This window comes from Daphnia pulex, chromosome 12, assembly GCF_021134715.1.
Source record: "Daphnia pulex isolate KAP4 chromosome 12, ASM2113471v1".
Classification (NCBI taxonomy): domain Eukaryota; kingdom Metazoa; phylum Arthropoda; class Branchiopoda; order Diplostraca; family Daphniidae; genus Daphnia; species Daphnia pulex.
Window position 1 is genome coordinate 6,129,213 of NC_060028.1, and position 20,191 is coordinate 6,149,403.

At 36.9% G+C, this 20,191-nt stretch overlaps 1 protein-coding gene across 4 annotated transcripts; it reads left to right on the forward strand.

Annotated features, from left to right (window-relative positions):
- Window positions 1-13,980: 13,980 nt before the first annotated feature.
- Window positions 13,981-18,027, forward strand: LOC124209816. 4 transcript variants are annotated; one of them, XR_006881079.1, is made up of 6 exons: window positions 13,983-14,243; window positions 14,304-14,496; window positions 14,567-16,377; window positions 16,468-16,905; window positions 16,978-17,170; window positions 17,243-17,541. XR_006881079.1 is itself a non-coding variant. In XM_046608010.1 (4 exons), exons 1-3 carry the CDS (start codon window positions 14,149-14,151, stop codon window positions 14,900-14,902), a joined length of 624 nt encoding a protein of 207 aa, XP_046463966.1. In that variant the 5' UTR covers window positions 14,069-14,148; the 3' UTR covers window positions 14,903-17,170; window positions 17,243-17,541. The 4 variants fall into 4 exon arrangements, 1 of the variants encoding a protein (XP_046463966.1); XR_006881080.1 differs by having other exon boundaries at window positions 13,988-14,243; window positions 14,567-16,905; window positions 17,243-17,471; window positions 17,530-18,027; XR_006881078.1 differs by having other exon boundaries at window positions 13,981-14,243; window positions 14,567-16,905.
- The last annotated feature ends 2,164 nt before the right edge of the window (window positions 18,028-20,191 follow it).

The following is a 20,191-nucleotide window of genomic DNA, read 5'->3' on the forward strand; positions in this document are numbered from 1 at the left end:
TAGTCTACAGCTCAACAAATCGACAACAATTTGTCTAGTCTCTATTTTTAATTTTGCACCACCAATTCAGGTGGTAATAATTAGTATAAGCGTATACATAATATCCATAGCTAGGCCTACATAATATATTAGATTGGAAGATTGCACCGATTGTAAAACGAATTTTTCTTATATTCATTCTAATTAGTAAACTGAAGTGACTATTTAACCCCCTGTAATGAATAAGATATGATTAGGTCTAAAAATCTGGATATTAAATTTAAGAAATCCCGTAAATGTATTAACCGAGCGCGTATGAAAATGCGAAGTAATAGACATCTGCAATCCGGGATGGGATGAAATCCGACAGTTATGAGCGATTGAGCGCCAAGAATTTTCGATTTTCAATATTTCAATAAGGCGGCGAGCAGAGCTCTTCCAATTTTTATGACGACAGCATCTAAATTGTTCTCTAAATTATGGCTACGGTATGTAAAAGTTGATATAATGCCTAACCTAACCTAACCTAACCTAACCTAACCTAACCTAACCTAACCTAACCTAACCTAACCTAACCTAACCTTCCGAAAATAGGCTTATTTAAGGGCCTAAATAACCGAGTAAATAACGAAAACCATCCAGAGGGTTCGACCTTCCGTCCATTATTATTCAAGTGCTTCGTTTTCTTCCACAAACCACTGGCCTACAGCTTATCCACACGATTGTTCTTAATAAAAAAAAAGCAAAGAAAAATTGGAATTGAGAAAATTTTAGACATTTTTTTATTACTGGCGAAGTAGAAGCTGTACAAAATTTTTTTTTTCTTCGTATGCAGTGAATAAATCTTGGAATAAATGAGATGACAATAAAGGCGTCAATGAGATCTGACACCAAATCTAACCTAATTTCATTAATTTGACTACTGGAAAAGAAATATGCTATGGATGAATAATGAATGGCGTTACACTTGTATTGAAGCGGCATGAAAGAGACAATAAACTCGTTCGTTGTCCCAGAGAAACTGGCAGATGCTGCGACTGAATTCTGCGTCCGCGATGATAAATGAAAATCTTGGTTGAGTGACACAATGTCTGCAGTTGTATAAGGATACAGCGATGACAGCAAAGCTTTTTGATTGAATAGCGGAAAGAAAATGATGGGATGATATCGACGTAGAGAAAGGGCCATCGTTCCTCGGAGCGCATGCTGGGACGTTCCCAACATCACCTACACAGTACATTGTCGGAGACCGGCCTAGGAAATAGGGGGTGTTATGTAGAGGTCCGCCTTTGACATGTCATTACGCAATGTTTTCTGTGTCGCAACTGTCAGCAACTGTCAGGGTTAATCAGCTGTGCAGGTGAAATGCAACCGATTACATTTGAATGATTTAACGTGCTGCGCATGAATATATCTTTTTTTCCCTGCGGAGGCTGTATGTCCGTCAGTTCAACGCTATGCTGCTCCCAAAACTCTATAGCTGTGACTGCGCGTTATCAGTCAGTAGCGCCGAAGAATGGCGGATGATGGGAGGAGGGTGGAAGGGGGGAGAGAGAGAGAGCCAAGAGGGGCGGGAGAGAGCATGTACTGCGCGTGTATCCGAGTGGAAAATGGCCGACACTTGCTACGTTCCCAAAGCGACCCACAGTAGCAACGGCAGCAGCTAAAAAAAAAAAAAAAAAAAAAAAATGATAGGGGGGTGTCTTACAACAGTAGCCGATCATTTTTCTTATACAATATATCCGAATATTTTCATTTTCATTTTTTTTTCATTTCAGGTTTTGCCAGAAGACATCATTCGTCAACGTCCACTAATTGAGCTCTATTCACGACTAGTCTATTTTATTTTCCCAGTCTGTTTTGCAATGTTGGCCTAATGTATAATAATAAGGAAAACTATATATTCAGCAGTTATACGACTATGATTATTTTGTACGTCTACTTTAGACTTTACTCGTTTTTTATTGAAGAAAAATTAAAAAGATAACGAATTTCTTTATCAGCTATAAAGACACGTAAGGGGTTGATATATATCACACTTTCAGATTCCTCCAAATGGCCAAGTTTTGTTTTTAAAAATAACTCAATGTACTATAATCAAATATATTAGTCCATACTACACGGGAAAGTGATGTAGCTAATTCAGAATTGGTGACTATAAGATTTGAAGATCGGAAAAGAGATTGAAAGAGCGATCGTCGAAAGAGCAAAGTGGGGTGCAAACAAAACCCTATTCAAACATCTTCAACGCAGGAAAATGTTAAGTGCGTTGAGTGCCGAGCTCTATACACGGGTGGTGGCTGCATGCTGCTGCTGGTTTATTCTGTAAATGCCACTCTTTCGGCCGCCGAGCACGCGCCGTTGTAAAAACAAATCTTGTTGGCATAGCTAGGTTTTTTAATACTTTGGTTTTCATTCCATTGTGAACAACTTATTTGAAATCCGTATCGCGCTCTCTTGTATTATATTTTCTATCGCTTTCGTCACACCCTTCTCATATGCACAAGTTTTTGAAAGCTCAAGACGAAACAATTTTATGAAAATAGTACTTCACAGTCCAACATTTCCCATCAGCGCCTATTCGTTTAATGTCTTCCCACGACAAGATTGGTGTGTTGACCGATCAATAGTGTTGGGCGATGACGCGTGAGGATAATTTACAATCGAGGTGAAGCGGTACACGCGTTTTCTTTTTTTTCTCTCCCAAAACCTTCGGAAAAACACTGGAGAAATGGTCGTTCGCATTTTGTGTGAACAAATAGAGCATATTATATTTGGTTTTCCGTCTTGTGTAATCCAACTCGGCGCACTGATGTTGTATAGATAAACACGGCCATAAAAATAGTGGAGACCGCGCGCGTTGCGACAAGGTGATCTTATATATTTTACAAGCGCCCTTTATCCGTTGGTAATCTCTCTTAAGTAACAATCATGGTATCCAAATGCAATATGTATAGTACATCATATATACCTACACTTCGGTTCGGTGGTCTATTTCAGCACCTCAAAATATAGTATCAAACACTCAAGATAATTAATAGCTAATAGGCTACTAAAGGTCGGATCATTTGGCGCTGCGTGGCAGACGGGACTTTTTTAGTGGTCAACTTCACCGATCAATTCTTCTGCAATGAACTTATGAAAGGCATTGAAATTTATGCACCTTCCATAAGCTATTAGAAATATTTCGTTAAGACCTCATCGAGACGATGACTCGCGCGACAATCGTTCTCTTTTTCAACGTTATACTGTTGCAGTTTATACATCTGCAAATATTACCTCATACATTCCTTAAAGGATCGTGATTGCGCCTGTTTTAAGGGCTTTGCCACGTAAGCTCCTTTCACGACATGTCGTTTCTTCATAACACTGGAACTAGACCTCATCGTAAGTATATAAGGATATCCTCAAGTTCTTCCGAGATCATCTTCATCTCTAAGGTTTAACTATAAATCCTGTCGTTTTGTCGCAAACTTGTCAAAAGGCTTTTGAGATCCCATTTAAAGTAATCTTTTAAAGCTATAGGATCATATTATAGGCCTATCCTAAAATATTGTTTTGCGACATTTTTATCAATAATAATTAGGTATATCAATCCCAAAAATTACCCCGATTTCAAAATTATTTTTATTCGTCCTTGCCTATATAGGACGGTAAAAAAAAATTAAAAAAAACTTCCTTTCAACTTATACTTTGTCAATCGGGCTAATGACACACTGACATTGGAGAAACGCATATAGGGCTTCCCGTCGGTTCTTTTGTAATTTTACTTACAGCTAGTTAAAAGCCATTGGGCAGTAAGCAACGAGGGTCCAACCAATTTTTGGGCTGAGCTGTTATTTGTAGACGGTTAGCAAAATTTATTCTCATGCAGATCGTCTTACAATCTACAGCAAGGCAACGTTTTTCTCTTTTAATAAGAATATCGATGTTTCATTTAAGTTTCAGTAGCCGCGCGTGATATGTGCGTACATACTATACTGTATATAGACGAAAGCTACCCCCCTACCATTTCCAGCCATCGCTCTTAATCCCTGGACGGATCAACTTGGCTTTGCGCGCGGGCGGGTTGTGTTTTTCCTCGTTAAAAATCTGCTCCCAGCAGCCGCAGAATGGACCACCTGGACACTTTGGAAAGCACATCAATCTCCGTTCCGAATTGTCTTCCGTCGTTGTCTCTCTCTCTCTCTCTCTCTCTCTCTCTCTCTCTTCTGTATACGTAAATACATTATGTTATGCTCTTTTTATGATATAGAACTCACATGAAGGCTGTACGGTATAGAACTTAATGTTGAGCATAAGTAAAACATCGCCCATTCATATTTCGGAGGTTTTTTCTATGCTATGCAGACCAACCCTCAGACACAAACCCCCAATTTAATTTATGATTTCAGCTCATCTCCAATACTTGTAGGCGTGTCGTGCTATAACACTGTGTCCGACAAGAATCATAATGTGTTGAGATTCAAGGACAGTAGCAACAATGAGACGGGAAGCGGATGGCACTGCGAGATCCTTTTGTGTATATAGTCACACCCTCTGACACGCCTACTTGGACAGAATTTTGAACAAAAGAAAATAAAAACCACGAGATCCATTCAGCAATGTCGTTTATACCAACATTCTCTGCATAAAAACAAAGTCTTATATAATACTTTCAGTGTGGAATAGTGAGAGCGTCATCTATTTTAAACATTTAATAGATGATCTCGATTTTTGTTAAAATAGTGAAATGCTGATGTTGGTTGATAGGCCTATAACAAGTGAGGGGGAAAAATATTTTCTAGAAATAAAATCGGCCAGATGTTGAGCAGTGGATCGATTAGCATTTTAAATTTTCTGGAACCGTTCAGTTCAGGATCGCTGTAAGGAAGGAGAGTAGAGGGGACTCGATCAATTACATAACTCGGTCATTTTGAAGTCAGCTTGACAGATTATACTCACGCTTTTAAACGCAAACCGCACATTAGGGAATATACCACCAACATATGTACAAAAAAAAACCCCTCTCTTTAGCGCAGTTAAACAGAAACGTTTTTGTTTGCAATTTAGGGCTCCATATGGGGAAAAGTGAGCTCTCCACGGCTCTCCAATTCAATTCAAATGTAAATTATATACTACGCGGTAGGCTACCGCAAACCCGAGGATGACCCAGGTTTTTTTTTTAAACACGCGATAGCTTCAATTTGTGATGATTAATTTGGATCGGCTACAGTATATCATTTGGAACACGACGAATATTTATGTTGATGGATCTCGGGTTCAGGAGGCGAAAGTAGCGACAGTGACTGGCTGTCTCTCTGGGAGGCTTTGAAAAAGCAATTACCTTTGGATCATTACTCTTTCCTTCCTTTTTCTTCTATCTCTCTTGTTGATCCTCTCTTTAAAAAAAACACAATAAATTAGGAATAACGTACATTACGCATTTATTCTTTTAAACCTATATTGCGGGATATTCATTTTTGGGCACAAGTGTGACTAGCTCTGTGCAATCAATATTTGCTATATAAGAGTTGATTAGATAACTATACGATCATGTAGCGCACACTGGCAAATATGCAAAAATTTCACCATGTATGTAATATGATAGGCTATAGTAATGGTGATTGTGGAAAGCTTTATGAATTTTCCATTTGTTCCTTGCATTTTTTATAACGTTTAAAAGCTTACAATGAATGCGTCACGATAGACTAAAAATATACTACGGAACGTCAATGAGCAATGGCCCCCTTTATTTTCATAAATACCAGTAAACTAGTATTTGGTGCTTCTTTTTAAGCATTCGTAGCAGTCGGGGCCATCTAGCGGTAGTTCTTTCTATCTCCACCAATAATAAAAAAATAATTGTCAGCTATCTGCATGGTATAGGATTCTATGGTACGCGTTCTTCCCAGAGCCGTCGACTGCCAAACCGGACCGAAAACTGGAATCGTCAACTATCGGCAACTCTGGCCGGGTGCGTAACTAGAGGGCCCATTTTAACATGGAGTCTTATGGGACTACCTCTTTTGAAGCCCTGCATATCTGTGTTTGAATTTTTTTTTCAATTTGTAACATTTTTTATTGTATGTAGAATAAATTTATATACAAAGTTCATGTAATTTATTTTTAGTTAAGAATGTCGAAGTATTTTTTAAAAAATAAAGAAAGTGGCGAAATCGCCGTCGCCAACAAAAAAGGGGGGTGGACTTTCTTTTCTTTTTGGCGCGCAGTGCCTGATTCTGGGACGCGCGATGCCCCAGGCACCAAGCGCCAAAATGACAAGGAAGTCCACCCCCTTTTTTCTTGGCGGCGGCGATTTCGCCACTTTCTTTATTTTTAAAAAAATACTTCGACATTTTTTTCTTAAAATTAATTACATGAACTTTGTATTAAAAATTATTCTACACATAATAAAAAATGTAACAAGTTAAAAACTTTTTTTTAACGCAAAAATTTAGGGCCTCAAAGGGGGTAGTCCCATGAGACTCCATGTTAAAATGGGCCCTCTAGTTACACACCCGGCCAGAGTTGCCGATAGTTGAAGATTCCAGTTTTCGGTCCATTTGCGCCTAGGGCTGTGGCCCGGGCGATGAAAACCCGGGCCACCGCCCGGGCTGAACGAAAAAAAACCCAACCCGACTCGACCCACCGAGGCATTTTTTTTAACGGGGCGGGCGACGGGTTGAACCCCCGGGTCCGCGGGCCAACCCGAGTGGTGGCGCCATCTAGTAGTCACATAGAGAAGCTCGTTATTCTCTATGCCTGCGGCCTCAAAATATTGCCGCCAAATGCTCTACGATAATTTCGTAGCATGAAAAGTAGGATAAGTGGTAGAAAAGGGCGTTCAGGGGTGTTCAGAAGACAGAATTGACGTGTCACTGTTGGAAGAAGAAGATAATTAAGAAATTTAGGGAATTTTTTTAAGTCTGTAAAAAAAAAGTTTGTTTGACCCGATTTTTTACCCGGGCCGTTACCGGACCGGTAAAAATTTTTTGACCCATGGGTTGGCCCGGGCCAAACCCGTTCACTCAGTTGGCCCAACCCGCTACGACCCGCGGAAGAAGAAAAACCCGTCTAAAAAACCCATAAAAAAAACCCCGCTAAAAACGTCCCGGGCCAAAGCCCTATTTGCGCCCTCTCATCTACGCGTACCATGCAATCCTATACCATGCTATCTGCTTCTGCGTTAGCAAAGTACCCGAAGGGATTTTTTAGTTTTTTCATGTTAAGGTCGTTTAAAAAACAACGTAAAAAAAGATGTATAATAATATATAAAATATAAACGTATAAGGTGTAGATACACCTTATTGTACACCTTATTTTTGTTTTGAACTTACCTATTTAATTTACTTCCATCTCTAATTTAAGTGCTTCAGCACTTAGGAAAGCTTTTTGGGAAAAAGTGAACATATATACAGTACCTACCGAAAGTCTTTGGAAGCCCGAGAGGACCTTATGCAGAAACGCTGTTTTTGCAGTCCTCTCAGTAGGGGAGACCGGGGCTATGTGGGACTAGGGGCTAAAATGTACAGGGAAAATTAAATATGAACGATTTGTCTAAAAATTATGAAATAAATAAATCGTATGTTAAATTATGTTATGTTAATCTTGTAAACTTTTTTTCCTGAAATTTCGATGAGTTTGTCGAGTTTTATGGGAAAAACCAAAAAATCGGAATCGGAAAAAAATTTCTGACGTTTAGTTTTTCATTTTTGTAATACTTTTATTTATATTTTTATAAAACCCAGATGGCTGTTTGATAGGTTTTTTTTCCTAGTTTAAGATGGTATTTAATTTTTAGAAGAAATGTGTTCCTAAGTATGTCAAAATTAACTTTTTTATGTTGTTTGGGTTCGGGTTAAACGGAACATGGAAAACGGGGTAAAACAGGTATTGCCAGATCAATGTTAATTCCAAAAAACGCCCCCTGGCGACAAAATAAAGGAAAACTGATCGAAAAATACTTTTTTGATATTATCTCCACTTCTACTTTGTGAAATAAATAAAAATTCAGCACTTCTGAAAGGGAAATGAATTTCCTTTTCACCAGTGCATTATTTAATAAATATAATTCAGTCGTTGCAGAGAAAAACGATGTTCAATTTTACCCCTGGCTCTGTTCCGTTTAACCCTAAACTTTTTATTTTTCGGCATTTTTGCATTTCATCCCATAACTATACAAATATTCAATGGAAAAAATAGAAAAAATTACCAAATGTAAATGAATGCCAGGGAATCACCCCTGTGTTTTTATTTTTTCATAATTCTCATTTTTTTATAAATGGCAGCGTAAAGAAAAAAAATGTCCCACATCCCAAGTAGAACAAAATATCTTGCGGATATCTTCTAGATATATTTACATCTACTGTAAAGATAACTAATGATATCTTTGTACAAGCTATACAGTTGCCAAATGTCATCTCTCCAAGATCTTGCCCAAGACATCTTAAATAAATTAATATATTAATAAAGTATTTTTCGCTTCTTCACACCTTCCTAATATTCCTCATTCTCTGTATACTTCGATTTTCTATCGTATTAGACGATATTGCACACATTTTAAGGCATTTGCCATATATAGAAGCTCTGCATTTCTCGGGATTTGAACCCGGATTGTCTGAGTGGCAATCACGTGCGATACCAGCACGCCACTACTGAATTATATAAAATATAATTCAGTTTTATTAGAGTAGTTTGTTACCTTGTTGATTGATGAGATAGCGCGTAAACCATATCACACTGTGTAAGGTCAACGTGCACGTACAAATTTTGCGAGTTTTTTTTCATATATAGATAATAGATTAACTTGAGTAAATATGTTAGAATAAGAAAATAAAGGGGGGCAACGACATGGAGCACCCCTGGCGGGTACAAACGGAAAATAAAATGTTGGGAAGAAGAAGCAAACCGCACAAAAACATGCTGGGGAAAGAAAAATGTATAAATTTAACATACAAAATATTCTACTGTAACAACGAATCGAAACTTCAACGGAAAAATTCGCCTAAAAAAGAATGATAAATATTCGTCCCTTCAGCTATTCTGACTCATCTATAAAAATGTAGAAATTAGATTTTGAGATCAACAACTTTCAAAGAATTTGGTTAAAATATCTTGCCAAAAATCTCAAACTTGTCTAACAAGTTTTGGGGAGCATTCTAGGCTCTCAAGTGCAAAAGTAACTACCATAACTAGTAATGTAATCAGGTCTTAATTAAAGATAAAATATGCCGGTTAAACGTAAAGCGCACTTACGTAACACATAAATAGCATTTTCGCTCGTGGATTTTTCAATACCTACGTACATATAAAAATAACCTAACCTTATATTTTTGTTTTATTTAATTACAGTATCGTGTGAAATGAAAATGAAAGAAAAAGGGGCGCTTCTTTTTGACGGAAAGAGTCTTCCCTAGTAGAAAAATATATCTCTAAAAAGATGTAAATCCAAGTTATCTACAAAATATCTCTAAGATAGAATCGCATGTATCTCTTGGATACAGTGGGTACCGAAAGTATCCGTACGGCTGAGAGGATCAGTAGGGAAAACGCGTTTTTCAAAACGCTCCCAAAAATAGAATTCTCGGTGGAATTCAATAAAATTTTTTTCAAAGGTTAACATTAAGGCGGGGTATCATGTGATTTTTTTTGGGAATTTTTCAACAACACGATAGGTGGTTTTTATCGCGTTGCGTAAGTATCCGTACGGCCGAGAGGCCCAGTAGGGAATGGGCTTACTTTGGAGGCCTGTTATTCAGTAACTACGTAATATTATAGGGTGGGAAATTTCTTAAAAAAAAGAGCTGCATTAGCTCTATCTGTGGTCATAAGATCACATTTTTTAAGTTTCATTTATAGTAATGAAATCAAAAATGAAAACACGAATTATAAGTTTTCCGTTTTCTTCCCCTCGATTCCCCATCACCAGTGTTGCCATATCCCAAAATCTCCCTCTTCCCTTGGACGGAAGAGGGAGAAAGAGAAAGGGTAAATATTTTTTGATATGGCAACACTGGTGATGGGGAATCGAGGGGAAGAAAACGGAAAACTTATAATTCGTGTTTTCATTTTTGATTTCATTACTATAAATGAAACTTAAAAAATGTGATCTTATGACCACAGATAGAGCTAATGCAGCTCTTTTTTTTTAAGAAATTTCCCACCCTATAATATTACGTAGTTACTGAATAACAGGCCTCCAAAGTAAGCCCATTCCCTACTGGGCCTCTCGGCCGTACGGATACTTACGCAACGCGATAAAAACCACCTATCGCGTTGTTGAAAAATTCCCAAAAAAATCACATGATACCCCGCCTTAATGTTAACCTTTGAAAAAATTTTTATTGAATTCCACCGAGAATTCTATTTTTGGGAGCGTTTTGAAAAACGTGTTTTCCCTACTGATCCTCTCAGCCGTACGGATACTTTCGGTACCCACTGTATATAGTTTGATTTATCTTAACGGTATCTTGTAGATATCTTAGAAATGTAAAACAGCAGATAGACATGTTGATATCTTTAAGATATCTACAAGATAACTGGTTCTACTTGCGATAGCCCCGGTCTCCCCTACTACAGTTTTTAACCAAATGCTTTCAAATTTGGTATGTACATAGCAAGAGGTAGTGAGAACACCTTTGATTTTTTTTCATATTTTTGTTTACATTTCCTGAAGTACTTTTAGCCGGTTCTAAAAGTCTTTGGAATGCCGAGAGGACCTTATGCAAATTATACCACTTTTGCCTTTTTTTGCAGTTGAACGACTAGGGCTAGGGAAACGCGACTTTTTTTTTTAAAAATCGGCCTGCTTTAGCTTTATATCAGGTCTTATTTTCAATTTTTTTTCTTTTATATTATCTCAGTTGAATTTTAAGTTGAAAAACGAAAAAGGTTATGTTAGGTTAGGTTAAGTTAGGTTTTTTAGTAAGTTATAACCTGCTGTTTTTTGCAGGTTTCTATTTTAGTAAGATATGTAACCTACAGTTATAACAAGTTTGATATAATGTTTTAGAACGTTTAAACTTGTTAAAAATGAAGGTTTTAAAATTGATAACAGCATTTTGGTATTTGGTTGTGCAACCCCAATAATATTTGTCTGGAACGTTTTCTGAACCGAATTAAAAATTTTTTCTATGATCCTGAACTATATAACAAATAAAATTCTATTTATCAATGCAAACTGTTTTTGTTTATTTTATACTTGAATGGAACAAGGTGGCAAAAACAGAACAGCATGTATAACAACTTTTGACTGATGGTGTCAGTATCATATTACGAAAAATGCTTGCGGTACCACATGATTTTAATTGTTCAGTGATCTTTTCAATAACTTTTCCTCCTCGACAGAAGGACAGATTCGACCTCCTTACACCATTTTAGATCAAATACAGCCAATAAACTTATTCAGCCATCGTTAGATTCTTGGGCGCTGACAAAGGGGGCCTTCCTAGCAATAACGTGAAACGAACTGTCATACTTCAATAGAAAAGGAGCTGAAAGATCTATTTCTTGTATTGCTGTTGCAATATCCACAGAATCCTATCAATTAATACCAACAGCATTATGTTAAACGTTACACAACAAGAAAACACTCTTATCATTAAAATTTTATATCTCTCTGGCTCTCTGGCTCTCTGCAATCAATGAAATATTGACGAATGTTCTTCCTACGTCTTCCAGCTAAAATTAATTGTGGGAGCAACAGCAACTCCAGTGATGTGAGGACTTTGTTCTGAAATTGAAAACCGTTAATAATGAAGATAATTTGCAATAAATTTGCTACTATAATTACCAAAGTCTGATAGATCCATAATAAGAAAGGATGGATTTAACTTGTTAGGAGTGAAGTTTTGGGTAACGTTACAATTTTCAGAAGAACAAGCTCAACAGACTGACTGAAAAAAATTGGTATAGAGTGTAGGCTGCTCGTACAAATTTCTTGTCTGGAATGGCACTTGTAAGTATTAGTATTACGTTGCAATCCTTTCTGGTTGACTTCCCTGTGAAATAAGGCAACACAATATGAGAATAAATTAACAATACAATAATACATGTGGTAAGATAACATTACTTTTTGATGATTGAACAGTAATACTATTGGCATTGTGCTGTTCTGGGACTCGTATCCCAAAACTCTTTTATCCAACCCATTTTGTACCATTAACCCATCACACATTATGTTATCACCACAACTTTCCCCAACAGGATTCACCAAATCTACTTCAAAATGCAATTATATGTAAATAAATTTTTATAACAGTTCACACAACAGTATACTTACAGCACAGATCGTTCTCTTGATATGAATCACTTTGGGCAAGCCCTTGAGGCCCATTCAACTGCACAATAATATTATATAAAAAATGTATAAGAGAATTTAACATTTTTGTTATTACCAGTTTGGTTTAACATGCATGGCTAGGAAAAAAGGAAATACCATATTCTTGGATATCAATGTCACCCACCGATTTTGACTTTGCCACTTAAACTAAAAAAATTACCCTGTGCTTCTGGCCTTTTTCATAGCCATCAAGTCATTAGAACAGACCTTTGATTGAGTCAATTTTGTAAACCGTATTCAACCACGACCAGTGAAAGTTGAGATCTCGCGGGCAACTTCCAGTAAAGATGTCAAACGATTAAGTTCAAGGAAACTGAAGAGCATGGTAAAAACTACTCAAAAATCTTCTCGGTCTAAGCCACCAAACAGGACAAACTTGGACTCTTCATGAAAACATCGACGTCTGCTTTAAGCTTATTATAAAAAATAATAAGAAAATAAAGCGAAAACATCTCCAAAAGGGGAATCGTTTTCGTCTCTGTCTACGGACCCAGGAGCATAGACATTTCCTTCAGTGCAGTTTTCATGTGCTCTTAACCACGAATAAAATCCAATAAGAAAACTAACGATATCCAAAGCGAAATTTTTGTTTACGAAGTTGCTATATTCAAACTTTAATATTACAAAAAAATACAAGAAGCTGTAACTAACTTTGTCGATGCAAGTGGTTTCTGAGCAGATAATAGCGGCTACTACCAAAGAGCGGAACTTACCTGAAGTTCGGATACCACTATATCTTAAGGATACATATTGGAACCTACCCTGAATATGCCTGGCGCCATCAAAAGAAGAGCAAGTTTGATTTCTACCTCCAAAAATACTTTCTCTTGCAAAGAAGGTCAGTGATTGGTGTTCAAGATCACACGGTAGTGCGAACAGCTTCCAGAAATAAGTCCAGCTGATGGAAAACACGTCTACTGGGGCTCGGATGATTTGGCGTACAAAAAGGGTTGGGAAATCGGATTTTAGAGGCCTTGTCCCCTGGACCAAATTTGATATCTGGAGCAATCTGTTGATTACTTAATTATTTATTGCAGAACTCTTTTTTATCTTAGTGATTTCTCCAGCCTCCCTTACGCTTACGTATTCTCCCTCTCATAGAATGTTTACATTGCAAAATTGTTTGGGTCAATGTAACCGCGGCTTTTGGGGTAATAGTGAAATGCAATAAAGACGAAAAACAGAAGAAAATGATCATGTTCAATGTTAGATCTATAACCGAATAACGTTTCACAAAACACTTCTGGCTTCTTTTAACGAATCGAAAGATCCTCGCGAAAGTTATTCACATTGGAAAACAATTCCTCAGTGTGTGAGCAGCGTCTGGAAACGGCAAAAGTATCGGCCAATATTGCATCACCTTATATCTCTTATATACCTTTATTCAAGGAATAGCCACAAGGTAAGTTTCAAAAACTTATGTGAATAATGGGAAAACTTCGCAACGTCGCATCTTTTTACGTGGTATATCTGCAATTCTCCATATTCGGTCAACAGAAAGACTTGCTGAGTCTCACCTTGAAAGAAGAGTCACATGGCGCTTTAGAATTTTAGTGTTAAAATTGACTTCACGAGCACCAGAATTCATTGTTCATAAGAAAAGTGTACGAATGGAAGGAAAGTTAAGGAAGAGAAGAATAGTGGGGAAGAAAGGGGTCGGTTCCTCTTTTTTCACTCTCCCTTTGTCTTTCCATTCGTATACTTTTCTTATGGACAATGTAAATGCTTTCCATTTATGGCTGCACGCGTCTTTTTTGGCCTTCAGCATATAATCTTAAAAGGAGGCCACATGATTTAAAGTGTTTTAGTGTTCAAATCGACTTGGCTAGCACCAGACTTCTCTCGTCATGTCTGCAAAGATTCCCAGTTTGATTTTCTTAACAAATTCTGTTTTATTCGTTTGCAAATTCACTGGAGTATTCTGTTTGCCACAGGGCAACAGGTATTTTTTTATATCATCTATTCATATCCATATCCTAATACGTCATTCAAATTTTTATAGCTACTGTGCGTCTACGGAAGAAACATTTTTTAATGGAAAATGTTTCCCGATTGGCAATACCGAACAATGTCCAAAAAACATGCAATTATTTGACGGACCTAACCAAGATGGATTTTGTGATTGCGTAGACATTGACGATCGGCCAGCATTTTATTCAGATGAAATCGGTGAATGTTATTTTCACAACACTCAGGTCTTAAAATGGCATTTGTTTGAATTAATTTTAAATTCGAAATATAAAAGTGTTTACTCTCTGACCACAGGGTCCTTGCTTAGACAGTGAATGGTTCGTTCTTAAAAACAATGAACCCCAATGTGAACCTGTTCCAGAAGGATGTCCTGTTGATGGGAAGCACTTTTTCGGAAGCCTAGATGAAGCAGCGGTCAAAGAGTGTTGGGAATTACGGACACAAGGACCTTGCCCAACTCGTGAAATTTTGCTTATTGAAGATGGTATTGGAGAATTGACGATGAAATGCAAGTCTTTCTGTCCCAACTGTGAGGCCGGTTTTTTAACCTCTATTGGATTTCAATCTTCCTGTCGGCCGGGTACTCTACGTAATCGTTTCGGTCATTGTAGTGGTAGTTTGATTGGATAAATATTGGGATGGACCTAATCCAGAGTTATTCCGCCTCTTTCGGTTTCTTTTCCCAAAAGAGCCTCCACCAATAGGGTCCTTGTACGAATAAGGAATGGGTGAAAATCAAAATAATTCTAGTTATAATAAAGTTTTTTAGGCTGATTCTCACACTATATTTCTATTTTATTTTTAAAATTATAATTTCCCGACGTAGTTTCTCTTAAAATTTTAGATAAGCCCCTCCTGGATTAAAACGGACCCCCGCCATGTTTGGTGGGTGGTCCTTTAAGAGGGATTAATTTACATTTCGTGTTCCTATAACCATATTTTGCCCTTAGGGATTAAAGGCGAAATACAAAAAAGCTCTTATTCCTGCCTCTTTTCTTCACTCGATTGCAATTTAAAAAGGTCAATCGATTCCATATTTGTTTGTTTATAAAGCTGACGAATTATTTTTTTTTAATTCAATGTAGTTTAAAGAAAAAACAAAATTATATCAATTTCAAAATCTGTATCTTGTTGTTTACAAAATTTTGATTTTGATCAAAATCCTCTTTTCCTTAAATTTGAGATTTAATTCCTTTTGTAAAGGGCTCTTTTCATACATATCGCCGTTTTTTTAGTCGCATAGCATTCTCCTACCTCATAGTCGGTCATTTTGGGATTTGTGATTCCCCCTTCATTCACCCCCATGAGTGATTTCCCATATCATGGGATATCCCAAAATGGCTTAAATGTTTTTTTTTGCGTGGAATGTCCCTATAACGAGTTTGATTTTTCATTAATTCAAAAAAAGGATGACCAATACTTTCAAGAATTGTTTGCAATATGTATACCTGGCGTCATCAGAAGTAAAGTGAGTTTGAATTTACCACCAAAAATAGTCGCGCGACATTTTTTGTCAATTTTTCTTTAATTGCACAATCCTCATGGTTCCCTAAAGTTTCAGGCTTAACTTTTATGCATTAAGTTTCAACTTAATGCTATGTTATTAATAAATCACATCAATAATTTGGCTATTTTTTGCCACATGTGAAGTAAATTAATTTGATAAGGAAGTATGAGTAACTGATGGGAGGGGGCAACGGCACTGACTCATTATGTAAACACGCTTTAGTCATGCTTTCCAAGTAAATTGAAAGGCGTCTTTAATTAAACATTATAAACTTAAAATAACAATAAAAATTATGAAAACTTTCTGTCCTCGAAAATTAAAATAAATTTTCTATTTGAATTTAAGTGTGCCGAAGACTAATGGTGCGTTTGTGTTAAAAAATACGATAAAACGCCCGTATGTCACCCATACAAATTAAAATATACCCAAAGCTAGGCTCATCGATCAGAGCTCTCATGGTCTAGAGCCATTTCGATGATGGGATTGTCTTGGACATCAGAAGAGATCTCGTAAATCAATCACCCGAAACCAAGCCCATTTAATTTTCCCCCATTTGTAATAAAGCAGTTTCTTTTGCTTTTAAAGAAAACTTATATAGGTATATTCAAATAAAAACTTTTCTAACGAACAGATATCATAAAAGCGGATAGAAATTCATTTTTAAATATTTTTTCCTGGTGTTTAATAGACTAAACTGAGGCTCACATCATCCACCGTCAATTCACCCCATATCATAGAGGCTAATATCCCAAATTTTCTCAAAACTTTACAAATTGATACAAGGTAAACCATTTGTTTTAAAATTAAAATAAATAAATAATGGGAATGGAGAAAGGCACAGAAAAAATGAAAACAAAAGATTAAATCGGTTAATTTTTTTGGGAGTCATATCTCAAAAATAAAACGCGTCTCGACTCACCCAACTCTCTCCTAAACCAGTTTCGTTTTACAGTAACACTTTTGACTTCTTTTAACTGATTGAAAGATCTCCGAAAAAGTAATTCGCATAAAAAAATACTCAATGTGTGAATCATAATAGAAGAAACTTTTTTTACGGTTTCAACATGACCAAAGGTTTTGGTAGTAACTGCAATGTAGCTAAAAACATCTGAGGAACAGCCCCAAGGTAAGTTTCCAAAACTTATGCAAATAATGGGATGACTCTTTGATTTGGTATGTCTCCATATTCGGTCAACAGAAAGACCTGCTGAGTTCCACCTTGATAGAAGAGTTACATGACGTTAGTATTTTAGTGTTAAAATCGACTTCCCGAGCACCAGAACTCTCGTCATGAAGTCTACAACGATTCCTAGTTCGACCTTCTTAACCACTGTTTTATTCCTTTTGCTTTTCACCGAAGTACTGTGCTTGCCCCAGTACCACTGGACAAGGTAATAAAATTTCATCGTGTATATTCATTTTTTTCACTTCCCTTATCAAAATATTTTTACGTAACGTAAAAGTCAACCTTGTTACCCGGAATCTGGTGATTGCACCTCAGTGCCAGGGTCAGTCTATTATGCAGCATCATCATCGAGTGGAAAATGGTTTCCATGCCCAACGGGTTTTACACGTGATCATGGCGGAAAATGTAGACGAGGAGGAAGTATCGGATAAAAACAATTGAAAATACCGGGAAAATTGGCCAATATTCACATTTTATAACACCTAGCTTATAAATTTAAATTTTGAGTAGTTTCATGAACTTATGCTCAAAATACATACGTTTACAATACACAAAATTTGGCAGTTCCCTTTCAAACAGGTTTTCTGGGTATACCTGAGCCCACGACTCCATGTTTTCTCTTTGGCCCTCATGTCAAGGGATGATCTAATGGGCAGACAGCAGAAACCTATACTCAAAATAAATACCATTACTATTTACACGAGATTTTTCTGGTTATACTGTGTATCTTTATGAAAAGTATGTACACTGACACAAGAAAAATTAATCAGTGTATGACTCAATTGTTATGTTTCGGTCAATGTCGTTTGTGTGTATAGTGCCCCTTTCAAGAAATCGGACCAGACAGCCACGATGCTCGTGACAATCGTAGCAGCCAAAATAAATTACAATTTATAAGATTCAAATTCATGTTTTAGCTTTTCGTTTTAGCTTCCAGTTAATGTTAAAGTAACGCATAGTAAATAATTTTCTCGTTTCTTGTGAGATAAAACCAAAAGTGATTTTTTACCTTTACTCCCGATTTCTACGACCCAAACTTGTTTTTTCTTTTTAAAGTTATTGTTCTAAAGTTCTATAGTAAGTCATCATCTAAAGTATAATATATCATAGTCGTTATCTATGATGAGTATTCTATTGGCTTCTTTTCCGACAAATATATTACTGTCAGAATATCTGAACAGGAGCTGGCAGCCAAGACGTTACCAATTGGCTTATACAATAGGGTCGTTGCATAAATAAGGGATTTGATTAAAAACATTTCAGTCGACTCAGTTTTTCAAGTGATATTTGTTATTTAGTGTTTAGTAAATGAATCTTAGAGAGTAAATAACAATTAAAGTTGGAATAAGCTCCCGCTACTTTAAAATGGACCCCAAGTCATGTTAGGTGGGTGGTAACTAAGATTTACTTGTCAAATAATTTGATCAAGTTCGTCTTTGTTCATCAAACTTTACTCTTGGATCCCGTAATGGCAGATGAAATAGGTAAAGAATGAAGCTATTCTCTACTCCGAGCTATACACTACGTATCAAAAGAATTCTTTGATTTGGCCGTCGGCCGAAGTCTACATTTATTTATGTTGTATTTGTCAAAAAGTCAAATCGAAGAATTAAAAAAAATGCATTTGGCCAAAACATGTTATCTTTTGTTTATTCGGTACGTTTTTTTCTTTAGGTATGATCCGGCCAAAACAAATAAATATGATTCGGTCAAAATAAAAAGTTTTTGATAATGTTGGTTTGAAAAGGTTGGGAAAATTGAATGTTGTTTTTTTATCTATAGCAGATATACACAGTCGTACCCGCGCCAGGTATTGGATCACCCCGGTCCAAAAGTAGTGATTACGAGTTTCATTTTTTTCCTCGAAAAGACAAATAAATTCTCTATATCCATGATTTTTTATTTTGAAAAAGGTGAAAGGGATCTGTATTTTATTGTATCGTTTTTAAATGTTACATCACCCAAAAATATGTTGCAAGGCATGCCCCTACCACACGGCATTACCTAAGAATATGGGGTGGAAAAACGGAAGGACATCCTTTGTTTTAGAATCCTCCCCTTTTTGTCCCTAATATCCTAAGGCCGCCGGGGCCATCCGGGTCTGCCGTTGGAGGGATGGTTAGAAAAATTTTCAAAAACCAAATTTTGTTTTTCGAAAACGAACTGAAATGCTTTTCGCTGTCAATACTATTTGTATATTTTCCTCTTTTTGACTCTTCCACACAATGAAAAGAATTCAGTAATCCTTAGTCGTTCCCTGAATGTCCTGTTGTGCTGTTCCCCGCGGATCGCGTCATTGGTGTTACGATGGGTGTAAAAAAAGAACTCTCCGTTGAAGAGCGAGCAAAAATAGTTGCACTGTTCACTGACAGTTTTCCCAAAAAAAGTATGCGTACCATTGCTGTCCTAACTGGCCATGCTTTATCGACCATCTGTAAAACTATCCAGCGTTTCAATAAATGAAAGACCAACCAAAGCTTACCGAGAAGTTGGCGACCAAGGGTTCTTAACGAGTCTCACCGGCATTATTTGAAGTTATGCGCTGTAAGGAATCGCCGTGCAACTTTATCGGTTTTAACCGAAGATTTTAATTCAAGTAGAAACATCCCTGTCAGCCAGTCGGCAATTAATCATTTCCTCCACTCTTGGGGCAGGATTGGACGAGTGGCATGCCGCAAACCCTTACTAAGTGCCAGAAATATCATAAAAAGGCTGCGTTTCGCCAAGAAGCATGTTAAGTGGTCGAAGAAGAAGTGGAAAAAAGTTTTATTCACTGACGAGTCAAAATTTGAACTTTTTGGAAACAACCGCAAAACCTTTGTTCGTAGGATGAAAAACGAGCGCTTTATTAAAGAATATATTACTCCGACTATGAAACATGGAGGTGGAAGCGTTATGGTTTGGGGAGGAATATGTGCGAATGGAGTAACCCAGTTAAAAGAATCGAAGGAATCATGGACAAAACCGTTTATCACACAATCCTCGTGCGACGTGCTCTTCCCGAAGGAAAGAAATAGATTGGCAAAGGATTCATCTTCCAGGAGGCTAATGATCCAAAACATTCTTCAAATTTGTGCAGAAATTATCTTACGAAGAAAGAGAAATCTGATAAGCATATCAATGATTTGTGTTCCATCTCCTGTTCTTTTATTTATAAGGAATTGTATTTGCTAAAGTTGTTGTACTGGTTTGCTTAAAGGAGATGTAGTGAGGATGGTATGGTCCC